Genomic DNA, 15021 nt, shown 5'->3' with positions numbered 1-15021 from the left:
GAAATTTTAATGCCATATATAGCCTTGACTTGTAATGTGTCCTTAAAATTATACTCGTATATGCCGAACTATCATATAGATTTCTTTCCGGCAAATTTAGCTCATGTGAGTGACGAAAAGGGCGTGAGGTTCCGCCATGCCATATTCTTTATGGAGAAGCATCATGAAAGGCAATCGATAATATAAATGCTAGCAGATTATTGTTGGAGGCTTAGAAATGACCTTCTTGAAGCCAAATATCACGAAAATCGTTTATTTTTTTATATTAAACATTAATTTATTTAACTGAGCTGAGGTTTGTACTTTTCATTTAAAATATTCACAAAATATATGTTTTGATGTCAGAAGAAAACGATCGCGTCCATTTTTTCACTCACACATTGTTGTTTAGTGCCCCTAGTATATTCAATATTTGATATGAGTTTTCATCTAACAAACAAAGTTAACATTTCTCTAACCAGTGCGATACCGAGAGATCTGAACACAACTCCTACGTTCTTCGCCTTCAACGTTTGTAGCTAAGAATATTATATTGAGCCTCAAATATTGAATTGGCTAAAAAAGGCGATTTGTGGTAGTTATGAAAATACTATATAAATAGTTTTTCAACTTTAAGGGTATACTTATACATATTTTAAGAATATACAGTAAACATTTTATAAAAAATTTTGTGATCTCCGACGACGTTAAAACACTTCTTCCGTTGCTGCTGTGATTTGCGGTCAGCTAAGAAGATGAAACCTTCAAGAACAAAAATCTTTCTAAAAGATATTGTCTGTTCGATGAACCTGGGTTAAAAAAAAATACAAATGGCGGCGATTTAAAAAAAGTTTAATTTTACCCACAACTTTTGATATTTTTGGGCTGCTTTACTTCTATTTTTGGCCGGACCAAAGACAGGTAGATCATTGTAGGAACACTCGTGTAGGAAATGAAGAATATTCAAGTTATTAATCAACCAATTTCAAGATTTTGAGTCCAGAAAAACGCATTTTGAAATAAACTGATGGAGTTAATTGAACTGAGTGGCAACACCATAGAATTCTGGAACTAAAAAACTATTTGATATAAGTGTCAATTCAAAATTGTAGTATATTAACTTCAATGATGTAACTTGTCCTTTTAGCTACATTCAAAATTTGCTTGTATTTATATACATAAGTGCTTTATTACTTTTAGCAGCCAGAAACAACTATTTACATATGTTTGAACGCAGGGTATATGTATGTGAACTCTATCTGAGAACAATGTAGCCACGTACCTTTTTGAAAGCAAACCAACAATTCCTTACAATAATAAAAAGGAGTAGCAACAGTAACGGAACAAACATGCGTATAGAATCCTCTTTTTCAATTTTATCTACAAATTTGAATTGCACTTGCAATTTTGCCAACTCTAACCATTCCACGCCGTCTAATGCATAGGGTAACCAAGTGAGCTAAATTTAATTTTAAATTAAACATTTATGAATACTATTTGGAAGATATTATTAATGCATATTTGCAATAAATATAATGAAGGAGATATAAAGTTGAAAAAAGTGTCTAACAAATATTATATTTGTAGTTGCTCTTCGGCAAATTTCGTGCATTCGAATTTCTAGAGGTATAATTTGAATGCACAAGACACTATAGCTATATTTTCTGATATTTTTCAAAAACTATATATACTGTGTTTAAGATATTTCAGCTATTATTTACAACCCAAGCTTCAAATTTAGCTATAGATATGGTTGACAAAACCTATGAAGCTCTAGTAACCTATTAGTCTATTATATGAACCTTCAAGGATAAACTGCGCAACCTCTGCCGTAAATGTCTCTTATATTGTATAAACGGTTACTGCTCAGCTATGCACTTAACCTTGTATCGCTTTATAGTTTTAAGACTCAAAAATATTCCCCAAAAGCACAGTCTCAAATTTTTCTTATACTGCCTCCCTACTAAAACTCAAAAGATCCTTTAAATTGCTTTATGTGGCAATCATATGTTGGAGCTGTGGTGCTTTTTAGTTAGGTATATGGCTTCTTCGGTAAAATGTAACTTATCTCTGCAACAACAAAATCAACTTTTACAATACACTCATGCAGCGAAATGTATGAGCGCACACGAGTGAAAGGATTGTGACCCCTATTTTCATTTGCCACTCGCCAAGCTACAATTTGTTATTTAAGTGCATCTTTTATCGTACGGTTGTGTTTATTGCTTTAGAAGTGCAAGCATTTTCCCTCCACACTAACTTCAAGCAAAGCGCATACCCAGTCGGTAAATGAGTTGATTACCGAAGTATTGGCGAGTAAGTTGTGTTTTCAATATATTTTATTTTCTAGTGTTGCATTTGCAATAAATAACGCATAAATAAAAAGCGATATTTAATTTGAAAGCATCCTAAAGGTATACTACAAACAGCGTATTCAGCCTGAAGGTAGGCTATAAAATTATTTAAGTGGAAATATTATTGCTTAATGCATTTCAATGTTTCATACAATAACTAAAATTACATTTTATTTCAGTTCTTACTTTATGAAACTGTTCTCAAGTCTCCCTTTATTTTTCACAACCCAATTCTATTCCAAACTAACTACCAAACATTTAACTTCATTTATCTTCCAGAACTGACCAACAGGGAACGTCTTTGGCAGACAAGTATAATTGTAGGTGCCTGTGTATGTGTTTTGTAGCAACTTTTTGAGGCGACAAATGTGCGTAACCACTTTTTGCAGGTGGCAAAGTTTAATAATAAATGCCATAAATCGTTTTGCACATAAACTAACATGAGGGGATAACTAGAAAGAACAACATCATGTTACAAAAGCGCATAACTAACGCTTCTCAGGTAAATAACTGCCACAGAGCACAACAGGATTGGGGGTCAGCTACACTTTCATTTAGTTAAGGCTGTAATGTGTTGTTCCGAATGATAAAGTGTGACGAAAGTGACACTATATTTCTGTTGTAATTTAGGTATGGTGAAGATTGGAATCCATTTGGCACGCAGTAATAAGAATTTTGTGCTTTTTGGTTTATCATTGTGTTTTTTTTTTAAGAAAATAAGACTGACCTTACTTGAACTGCTTATAGAGTATGTGAGCCTAAATGACTAATAGTACTTAAGAGCTTTTCAATATTTAGAAGCAACTTAAGTTTTAGCTATTTAAGCGCCTAGTGTTAATTGTAAATGTATATATAAATGGTGATCCATTTTGAGCTTCCCTACTTTTTTTAAAGTAAAAAATTTTATCATCATACAAAAAAAAATTATTTGAAATTTATTTTTTTCAGATTATCTCCTTTAAAAAAAAGTTATCTTTTAAATGTTGGCGGCGGCGACGTCTCAGATGGTCCACCCGTTGAGTCCAATATTCGATGACTCGTTCGAGCTTGAATCGAAGGAAAGTCTAACGGTGTTATATGATACGATCTTGGTGTCCACGACACAGGAGGCGTGATATGTCACAAAAACTGACTATTGAAAAAGTACATCTACTTGGATCACCCGTTAAAATAATTGATTCCATAAGTCAATTATGAGCTTAATTATTTACCGCCTTCCCATATGTTTTTTCCACGGTATAAGGTAACATTCTATTTTAAAACAATATCAACAGCAATCATTGGCTTTTACTTTCTGTTTGAATATATTTAACACATGGCACAGGCGATCAGTCATTTATACAAATAATTAAATATTTACAAAAGAAAGTTATCTTTTTATTTATTTCTGATTCATTGTTAAAATATTGATAATAGTCAACAACAACTTAAACACAATACCTTGTTCAATAATAAGTTTTTAACATTTGGTTTTCTTCCGCTGATCAATCACTGGAGTGCTTAGTTTTCTTTCGAATAGATTACACACCGACCGGGCTCGATGTTAAGTGCGAATGTTAGGTATCATCGGAGTACAGGTTAAATCGATGCAGATAAAAGAGCAGTGCAGTTGGTCACTTTTTACTTATACAGTGCTTTTTTTGTAACACAGAATTCTCGTCGTTCGCGACTACTTATTTCTCACAATAAGCTGTTGGGTCTTTAAAAATGGATGTTGAGCGCTTTCTAGAGTAGGACTTTTCTGAGGAGTTGGATACAAGTTATCATATACATATGTACATATTGCTATGATAACTAACAAGTATCAGATCGGCTGAAAAACGTCTATGGTTTCTATGAAAGGCAAACACGTGGTTTCATTGTATATGAGTATTTTGTATTTGTAGAAGAATTGGTTTATGAGAGTCTTGAGATTTTTGGTGAAGATAGTTGACTAAAATGTCTTCCAAGCTGAGGTTGCAATCATTAAGGTAGCAGTAGATCTGTTGCTCCGGAATGCAGCCTCCTTCAGAGAAGTGACTACTCACTCAGATAGCAGAGCGACGATAATATCTTTGAACTCATTTACAGTGCGTTTAGGGTTGGTGCCTGACCTCACCTCGCTATCAATAGCCTCAAGTGTCTTATGATAAGACTGGTCTGGATGCCGGGACATAGCGAAATCGCTGGAAATTGCACAGCTGATGAGCAAGCAAGGAATGTTATTCCAGAATCGATATCGGTAGAATGGGATGGGACGGTGCTCCCAAATCCTCTTGTGTTATAATATTATATAGATAGCTGGGCTTCGCGGAAGCTTTGTCAGAGCTGGGCCACCACCGGTATATGCGCTGTCGCAAAAAAGATCGATCGCAGGAGACTTAGTGATGTCTTTGCCCTCAGTAAGGCTTTCCACTTCCTAGTTGTTTAGCTGTTAACGGCCCCATGCCCTACTACCGTCCATGCTGTAGAGTTGGGAACCTTACCAGACGCCATTTTCAGGAGCTGAATGGAAGCATATGAGGGGGGAAGAACTCAACACTTTCTTCTTGACTGTCCCGCGTTTGGAGGATCAAGACTTAAGCACGTGGAAGCGTTTACCACCGGACTGGCGGGAGTGGAAATCATCCCTTGTGTTGGCTACTTAGAGTTTTGCTAATTTATAAGTCCGGACACAGGAGTTCTTCTTTTCTATGCCTTCACAAAGGACTACACATAGCAGTCCACGTGCGATCTTCGATCAGCCATCTAACCTAACCTAGGTGACTAAAAATTGTCCTGTTGAGTTATATTTGAGTATTGCGAGAGAAAAACTTGTGTTTAGTAAGTAGGAAAATGCTACTACCTTGAAAGTAGATGCGAAAAAGGCCTATATTGAACTTCAAGTGGCTTACTAATTTAACCGCACTTTTTGAAACTAGCTCCCACCCCACTTTTTTCTATGCTTAGAAATCAGGAAAGACTGCTTGTTAGGAAATTGTCGAGATTGCAGCAAAATATAGGGTATTATAATACAAATTGAGATCGAAATGTTGAAAGATCGCCAAAAACGATATATCTATGGATTGTTTACCTCAAAATAGTACAAACTTTTGCGTCAGTCCTTTAAATTACAAAATACAGCTTCCCACATAATACATGTTACATCAATCGCTGAACTTTTTCGTTGCATTCTTCGCTCTTAAAAATATTCTGAGTCAAATTCAATGGAGTGAAAAGTGTTGCCGAGAAGTAAGAGAAGATAGAGCCTTCGTCATTTTGTGATTATATTAGATCTATGGGAATATTTTGCATGGCGTTGAAGCGCCGTTGATATGTATTGTAGCCTCGCTTGCTACTTGCAGCCGATAGCTGGCTGCATTTCATGTCATTTTCGCTTAGAAATTTTACGACGCTGAGTGATGGCTGGCACATTCACCATGAGCAGTCAGCACGGCTACAACAACAGCAGCAACAGCCAGAGTAATGAAAATAGCAGCAATGCAAGTGGCTGGGTAAGTGTGTGTGTGAGTGTGTGGATGCAACGCATCCAGTAGCTGTAAGAGAAATTGCTGTGAAAACATTACGAAACTACAAAGATGTGTGCTGCAGCGAAGGTGTTAGATGTTGTCAAAAAGGCAGCGTTGGCAGCGCTACTAAACAGTAACTTCATATACATATATGTATGTATATGTGTGTGTGCTGCTGCTTTTCTTATAAACTTTACCTTGCACACTGTGATTGATGGCTTAGTAATTTACTTAAACTTGAAGTGACAGCTAAAGTTGCCGGAGAGTAGGACATAGGCGCACAGCTGCGCGTAAGCAACAGGCGCTGCCGCAGCTGCCTGAAGGTGTTCCGCTTGCCTTGTGCTATACGTACATATAGGTATAGTAGTAGTTGTGCGGCATTGTCATTTATTTTTTAAACGCTGATGCGCTTTTATTGCACTGTCAGCTATGACTTGCAAAGCTTGTCTGCTTTGACTGCTTCCAGGCGCTTGCCTTCGCCGTGCGCGCTTCCTAAATTGCTTCATATTTCTGGCATGCCACATGAGGCAATGCAATAAAATTGACCGCAACGCGCACCCACTTGAAGTTGCACCAACGCGTGCGTTGACTGCGTTGAAGTGCTGCGCTGTGACAGTCGTGAACAGTGCCGCAATAACTGCAACGGCAACGTGCAAAGCCTTGCCGCAATCGGTGCGGCGAAGTGGAAAGTAATTTCGTAGATCAGTGCTGTTGGTGATATGAAGAGAGCTTGAACTAATTGCCGTGCGGTCGACCAAACGCACAATTCACATTACCGACTTTCGGAATTGTATACCCCCCGCGCACATGTTCATTTTCACCGTGTGCTAGTCGCAATGCCACAGTTACGCTTGTGTGGGTAAATAAGGAAATGTGTGAAAATGTGAGTACGCACATGAATATAACCATACAATTTTTCGTGAGTATTAGGGTGGTTCAAAAAACAATTGTATTTTTCCGCTTGGTCCTTGAAAAATTGGTTCTTAGACACCTCTAAGAGAGTCTCTCTGAATTTTAAAGGTACTGTGAGTTTTATTATTTTTGTATTTTTATAAAATTCATATAAAAAAAAATTGCTTTCTAATAATCAAACTTTCTTTGAATATTAGGGTGGTTCAAAAAAATATTAGTTTTCGCTTAGTACTCTGAAAAATAGGTCCTTAAGTTTTGTTTACCCATCCTAATAGTATAATTAGTACATTTGCACGTTACATTAGGGTGTGACACAAAAATTGAAGCTTTTATTTTCCTCAGTTATCGTGAAAATATTATTATTTTTACCCACCCTAATGATTATATATTAGTATAATTGTACATTACATTAGGGTGTGACCCAAAAAGTTAATTGTTTATATATTTGCTTTGTTACCGCGAAAATATTATACTTTTTTACCCACTCTAAGTAGTATCTACTATGTATTAGTAATTTTGTGCATTACATTAGGGTGTGACCCAAAAATTTATTTGTTTATTTTTGACCTTAGTTATCCTGAAAATATTATTTTTTTTTACCCACCCTAATTAGTTTATATTTGTATATTTGCGCATAACATTAGTGTGTGAACCAAAAAGTTTATCATTAATATTTTTTTATATACTTTGAAAATATCGTCCGAATTAACGAAAAAAATATTAATATTTATTGATTTTTGATTTACTGCACTTAAACAAATTATTGAATAGTGAAAATGCGAAGCTACCTACAGCGAATGTAATGATAATTTTTCCTTAAGTCGACTCGTTTGAAGATTAATCGATGTCAAAGCTCAAACTTAAATCTTAAAAGCAATTTCAAAAATTTCTGAAATTTTTCATATCTTTTCTCAATTGAACTTATTTAATGAAAAAATATTAACTTTCCATTTGGCCTACCCTACTACACATGCTTTCATACGAGCACACATGAAAATGTACAAAATTTTGTAAACTTGTGCACTCACAAATATATTATCAACTGCGTACCAGTTTTAATTGCTTGCGTTGGTGCCTACGGTTGCTGGCTTTAGTGGCGTTAACGCATGCGCTGGTTAATAAACATTCGTTCGCGGCATTAAGCTCGCCAGCAACAACGTTAGTAGTGGCTTCATTTTCGCATATTCAAAGAACGACATAAAGACAAGCTGAAAATAGTGCAGCGTGATTTTCGGACAATTAATTGCAGCACTCTCATATGTGTATACTACAATGGTGGCGTACTTAATTAGAATTTTCAACAGATATGGACAGCATACGTGGGTGTCGTAAAAGTATGCAGAAATTAATTGGACCTGCACTCGAGTGCTTCAAAACTTCGAAAGCCAGGCAGGCGACATCAATAAACGAAATGAAAGTTTTAACAGCGAGGCTGATGCCACTGCAAGTTACTGCGCCATTATCTGCCAAGTGTTGCTGGCCACGAAAAAATTGAATTCATTCCATAAAATTAATTAATTAAGAAAAATAAAACTCTGTTTATACAATTGATTTCTAATTACTTTGAAATATCTAATTAATTAAATGAAAATATCGAAAACGTTAGACATTATAGTGATCCCGACAGCATCGAAGCATTGATCAAATTAAATACGCTCAGACTCAGCTTCTTCCAAACACATTGTAAATTTTTGGTGAACGGCTGAGATACTGGAGTTGATCTCATCTATAACAGGCTCATATTTATCGGAGCAAAACGCATGCGAATTGCCTGCAGTCATGCAATCGACCATTTGGTTAAAAGCAGCTTTCTCCTTGGACGTTAAGTCAGCAATTAGTGGTTGGTAACTGTTCAAGCAATCGGTAATGGTCACAGGTCCAGTTGGGCTACTAGTTGCAGTAGAGTCGGTAGTGTCTTCTGTTGCTGGAGAGTCAGTACTGGACGTGCTTGTAGAGGCTTCGGGTTCTGAATCAACTCCATATAGCCAGCAATAACTAATTTTTGCATCTACCGTGGCCATGCGTTGGTTGATCGCGGCTATAATGGGCGCATAATGCTTAAAGCATTGGGTGCCATCTTGGAAACAGTCAATCATTTGTTGCCTGGCTTCTTGCTCGAGGTTCGAATATTCAGTAACCAGTGATTGGTACTTCTGAATGCATTCGGAAAAGTGATTGCCATCCAAATGCTCGGCAGGTATGATGCTTGCCTGTCGTTGGGAGAAATAATATTTATGTTCTTTGTTATAGGCAGGTGTGGAGTAATATAATTAATTTACCTCGCTAACTGCAAAGAGCAGCACAACCATGAATAAAGCGATCGTTGCGAATTTCATGTTTTGCACTTTAGTTCGGTTATAACTGTGTTAATGATCTGGTTAGATATTGTGGCTGGCTTTTATATTAATTATTTTGTTTCATATCTATTTGCTATAACTATATCAATCATAATTAAAGTGATTGTAAAATGCTCGGTTTTTGAACAAGTGAGTAATAATAATATAGGGTGCCCCAAAATTAACGCACGATCTAAATTTTTCGCATCAAACGGAACTGTCTCCTAGGAATAACACGGGATCCTTCCTCCACTATATCGACGACATAAGGTAATACGTCAATAAGACTTTGGACGCAACTAACTTCAGACATGCATTGACTGCCATACACAGTGGAGCCATAAACACCATCGCTTACTCCTTCCAGTGAATGGCGTACTTGGGGTCAAACCATCACTCATTGCAGACGAAAAGCTTGAAATGCCGCCAGAATCAAGAGTGACGCTTGCGCAGCTTCGCTCTGGATACAGCAGTTTAACCTCCTCCTTATTCAGAATAGTTCTCGACATATCAAATATATGTCCAGCATACAACGAGTCCCCGTAAGACTCTAACAACCCACACATCTGACACCGCTACACCTACAGTCCAACACCGTCGAAGCAGCACATTTCCTGGACCTATCGTTGGGTGACCTCATTGGATGACAATTTATCTAAAGCTTACCACTTAAACGGGGACTAGATAACCGTTAAAACAACAGTAATCACAGCTGTAGATTTGCTATTTTTTAGGGTTATCAACAATTTATCACATAAATGCCAACACATTTAAATATTGCGTTAATTTTGCGACACCCTTTAATTTATTGGAAAAATTCCCCCCAGTTAAGCTGAGTACCTGCATAATTAATTGATTTCGAAATCTTTTGGTTGTTGTTTTGCCAAAATATTTTAGTTTTTTTTCTATGCCCTTTAGGCTCCTTTTGCCAAAAGTCCGGAAACAACTAGTTTTTCTATAAATAAATATGTCTAATAAGCAACCTTGACCGATTTATATATAATTCAAGTCAAGCAAAATAAAATAACGATAACATGGATATTTGGGTTTTTATATTGTACAATTTAATTAATGGCATCAGAATGATTAATGGATATTATATGTCTAATAGTTACCAGATAATATTTGTTGTAAATTATTTTAAAATTTCTTGGAATTAATCCAGCCAAAATTTGATATGCCTTACTTTGCAACTAGATTATTGTACAACAAAGAAAAAGTTAAGCGAAACTGTAACTCTCTGGAAAGAGAACGGCACTGGCAGCAGGAATGCGCTAAGCTAAGCTGCTACTATGAGGTTACAACCTCAAGGCCGAGTCAAATTCCGTCTCCTTGTCACCATCACTCAGATGCACTTGTCCAAATAACTCTGGCATTCCAGAACATCTGATTCTGGATTGCCCAGCAATTTGTAGGATCAGGTTCAAGACTCTATGAGCCATTTATGTGAACAGGGATCACATCACCTCAGTCGCGCCCAGCAAGCTGCTGGAATTATTCAGAGTGCTTTAGACCTTTGTGACTATATGCGATATAAGAAAGGACACAATTGAACATAGGTCGCAGTGCAAAATCTCACACATTTTCTATCAACACCTTTTGCAAGTGCATTTGTTATATTATAAAAGGGTAAAAAAATATTTTTTTTTGATTTTGATCAGTAAATTTGTAGGTCCGCAATATGCTATAGCGATCCGGCTGAAGAAGCTGTTTGGCGCTTATGGCGTTGCTTTGGATAATAATCCACGATAAACTTCGTGAGGATATCTTGTCAAATAAAACAAGTTTTCAATACAAAATCTTGACTTTAACCGATTAGATAGTATGACAGCTATATCCTACAGTAGGCAGATAACGGTGGTTCCGACACATGAAAAGCGTTTTGGGGAGAAAAGGACGTGTGCGAAATTCCAAATCGATATTCTACAAACTGATGGACTAGTTCCCGAATATACAGGCAGACGGTCAGTATCACGGATATGACTAAATCGACCCAGCTCGTTACGCTGATCACATATCAAATATAGGCTGTGATCTCCGATGTTTCCTTCTGGGTATTATAAACTTTATTGCAAACTTAATTTATCGATACCGAAAAGTGACCTTTTTCGAGGTTCAATTTTTTTAAAGAAAAAACCGGAAACTTCAAATTTAATGGGGAATGTTTAATATCATATCAAGAACGCTTTTTGCCATTTATTTTTTCAAGATTATCTCTTTCAATGTTGCCTCTATGTCTCATGTTCGTCCGTCGAGTCCAATTTTCGATGACTCCTTCCAGTATTTCGACTGGTAACTGGCGAATGACACGCATGATGTTTTGATCCAAGGTCTGAATCGAAGCGGGATTGTCCGCATAGACTTAAGACTTTACATCCAAAAAAAAAAAGTTTAACGGTGTGATATCGCACGATCTTGGTGGCCAAGTGTTCTCTCAATAATGATGCGTTGTGTAGGAAGTGGCGCTGTCTTGTTCAAACAAAATGTCGCCGAGATCACGAGTTTCAATTAACATAACGCTATAACGGTCGCCATTGACGGTTACGTTCTCACCGGCATCATTTTTGTAGAAATATAGACCGATGATTACACCGGACCAAAGACCACACCAAACAGTTGTTTTTTTGGATGAAACGTCAGCACTTAAATTTTTTCAGATTGGCCTTCGTCTCAAATGCAGCAATTTTACCCATTGAGGTGGCCAGAAATGGCCCCTGAGCTGAATACAATTTGGTTCGAAACGTCGGATTTTCTTAGAACTTTGGAAAGCCCATAGAGCGAAGCTTTGGGAGGTCGAGCGGCTTCAATTCTTGCACAAGCTGTATTTTGTACGCTTTCTATTCAAGATCTCGACATAAAATGCGCCTATACCTCTGAAGCCAACCCATATACTTTCTACCTTAGAAATATGAGATCAAACCTACACCATAACACCATTCACATCGCTAGAGCAACACATAGTTGCTGGCTGCACTTCTAAACACCCGCAACCAATGAAATGGAAGGAATAAATGTGCGAATATTGCAATTGTTGTTGCCCACCATTGTCCTGCTGTCAGCTACTCGTTGTATCGCCAGCGTTAATGCAGATTTTAATGCGTTTCCAGTGTTTGCCTTGGTGGGCGAGTCTGGTTCATTGTTTAAAATGCAATTTTCACTCGTAATGCCACTTCGTATACATTTCCTTATTAAAAATTTCCTGCATTCTAATGACTCCCTGCTGCAGCACGAAGCTACTATGTTGCAGCATTTGAAAGCAACTGTGGTGTAAAGCATCGAAGGTGTAAATGTGCTGTTGCCGTGGAATATCACTTGCAGCTTTCAAGTTAATGGCTCGAAAGTGATATAAACTAATGGCGGCAAGTAAACAACAAGAACTTGGCGACCACAACTCACAAATCACTTTAAGGGAGAAGAATGCGAAGAACACAAAGAAATTGCATTGGTGCCGCGGTAGATTGCTAGTGGCGCATTAAAATTAGTTTAAGGCTAGTATGATAAAATTTGAGTGTAATGGAAGTTGCATAAAGTTTAATATTTAAGCTAGAAGCTCGGCAGGAGAAGGCGTAATATATAGTCGGATGGTCACATATAATCAATATCTTAAAAGCCGTTAAATACATTTTTTAAATTATCGGTAACCATGGCAAGTAACTTTACTATACAAGGAAGGTGCTTTCCAAAGCAAACAGGACTTTTTGAATCTAGCGCCCCCTTGATGGCGCCATCTAAATGTCGACTGATGCGTTAGAATATGCTATCTTCGTCGATTGTCCAGTGAGATTTACATGACATTTCATGTATTGGAAATGAAGTTATTGCGTTTTAAGTATCAGTATGTTTGTGTTATCCGTGCGAAAATGCGCTTCGAACAAAGAGCCAACATTAAATTTTATTTTAAAATTTTAAAAAACCTTTACCGAAACGTTTCAATTGATAACACAAGTTTATGGCAATGATTTCCTATTCCGTAGCAGAGTGCACGACTGGTTTCAAGGTTTTCACAGTGTCCGTGAGGACTTAAATGACGATCAACACGTGTGCCAATCAAAATCCTTGATCACCGGAAATTCCATCGAAACTGTGCGGGAATTCTTCAAAAATTAGCTGAAATCATTATTGAAAGTCATGGAAATGGAATTGAACATCTCCAAAACATCGATTAATCGCATTTTGACCGAACACGGTGCACGGTTTGTTCCACACAAATTGACTGACGACCAAAAATTGCTCAGAATCCAACATTCGAAGGACATCTTGTGACCGGTTATTTGACCTAAAATCGCATTTTAACCATTAACTACTCCCCGTATTCCCCTGATATGGCACCGTGCGACTTCTTCCTTTTCCGAAAAATGCATTTGCCCATGAAAGGAAAGCCTTATGCAGACGTAGAGGTCATTAAAAAGGCTTGCACCGGCATACTGGCGGCCATACCGGCTAACGAGCTAAAACACTCGTTCGACATGCTTTTGAACCGTGCAAAAAGCTGTATTGAAGCAGAAGGAGACTATTTTGAATCAAATAATATGATTTCGCCGAAAGAACCATTTGTTCAGTTTTTTTTTTAAATCCTGTTTACTTTAGAAAACCCAGGCTCAGACAAAATCTGAAGTCTCGGTTACCCTCAACAGCCCCAACGTCCTGAATGTACTCATAAGTCACTCGATAGTTAGAACTTTTGTCTCAGCGGCTTTGCCACATACACCTGAGAAGCCTCCAGCTTCCTAGATATCCCTCCTTCTTCACATCATCATCGGAAATCCTAGCATGCGGCAGTAATGACACACTCAATGCCCTTCTTATCGTAAATGCAACAGCATGCTGTATGGAAATTAGGTCTAGGGGGGTGCACCTAACAAAATGGGCATAGCATTCTTTGAGATGGTGCGACATACTTACAAGCAAACAGGCAAGCATCATACAACGACGTATTGAGAGGAGTTTTTTGGTCCCCAAGACTGTCGTGGCTACTTCCACCCATGCAATGGCTCCATAAATGGTACAGGCTCTAAAAAAGCCACGATGTATGGTGCGAATAGCACGACTTTCGAGATCTCAATCACTCTGCAAAATGCGGAGTCTACGGTTGCCTGCAGTCGCTCGATATGTCCACAATTTCTGTCCTCCCGCCCTCTCTAACTCAGAAGAAGGCCATCCGCATACGCACAACACTGACAGAATGGTTCGAGCTTTCCAAGTAGAGAGTCCATTATGGGATTTCAAATATGTGGAACACAAACGGACCCTTGATTGTAGCTGGAGCAGCCACGAAACACTCCGATCTCCGCACTCCTATTCATGCCGACTATAGAGGCTTTTCTGTCCGAAAATTAACTCCTCCAATTTAATGGAATTGGGCGAAACGAATCTTGTGCGTTCACAAGATTCGTTTAGCCCAAAATAAATAGGCTTTCTCTAGCTTTAGGAGCTGTAGCATTTCATAGTCATAATGTTATCAATGCGGTAAGTCTTAAAAGTCTCTATATCTGCCAGTTGAAAATCCTTCTTAGAAGAAGCTGTTATATAAAAATCTTATTTTGCTGGATCAGTTGAAGATATCATAGAAGAATATATATATATATATTCTGACTTCATAAAGAACTGATTATCATTGGTCAAAATACGATCCGTGTTATTGACGGTCTTTGAAACCTAACCTAACCATCGACTCAATAATCAATCTTCATGCAATATATTCTTCAAAGTTGGTCTATATTATATTATATATGCCTTTGTCTGTGTTCACATCTCGATATTTTTAAGCTCTTCACTTCCTTTCAGCGTCCGAAGGTATTAAATGTTTGTTTTCGCTTCCATATCTGTTTCTTTCCATGTACATGATTTCTACCTTCTCTAGAGTCATTCCAGTGCATGTGAGCTGCAGCGTAGAATATGTGCTCTTAGAGAGGAAAATATCGCTTTGTTCTCATTGCAAAATGAACTTTGTGT

At 37.5% G+C, this 15021-nt stretch overlaps 1 protein-coding gene across 1 annotated transcript; it reads right to left on the bottom strand.

The window, feature by feature from the left end:
• Positions 1-8267: 8267 nt before the first annotated feature.
• LOC126755470 (uncharacterized) lies at positions 8268-9091 on the bottom strand. The gene is made up of 2 exons (XM_050468054.1): positions 9013-9091; positions 8268-8943 (listed from the first exon to the last, which is right to left on the bottom strand). The coding sequence occupies exons 1-2, from the start codon at positions 9067-9069 to the stop codon at positions 8380-8382; spliced, it is 621 nt and encodes a 206-aa protein (XP_050324011.1). The 5' UTR covers positions 9070-9091; the 3' UTR covers positions 8268-8379.
• Positions 9092-15021: the final 5930 nt, after the last annotated feature.

This window comes from Bactrocera neohumeralis, chromosome 4 (genome assembly GCF_024586455.1).
Source record: "Bactrocera neohumeralis isolate Rockhampton chromosome 4, APGP_CSIRO_Bneo_wtdbg2-racon-allhic-juicebox.fasta_v2, whole genome shotgun sequence".
Taxonomy (NCBI): domain Eukaryota; kingdom Metazoa; phylum Arthropoda; class Insecta; order Diptera; family Tephritidae; genus Bactrocera; species Bactrocera neohumeralis.
Note: the sequence above shows the minus strand (reverse complement) of the source record. Positions and strands in the feature narration are given on the sequence as shown.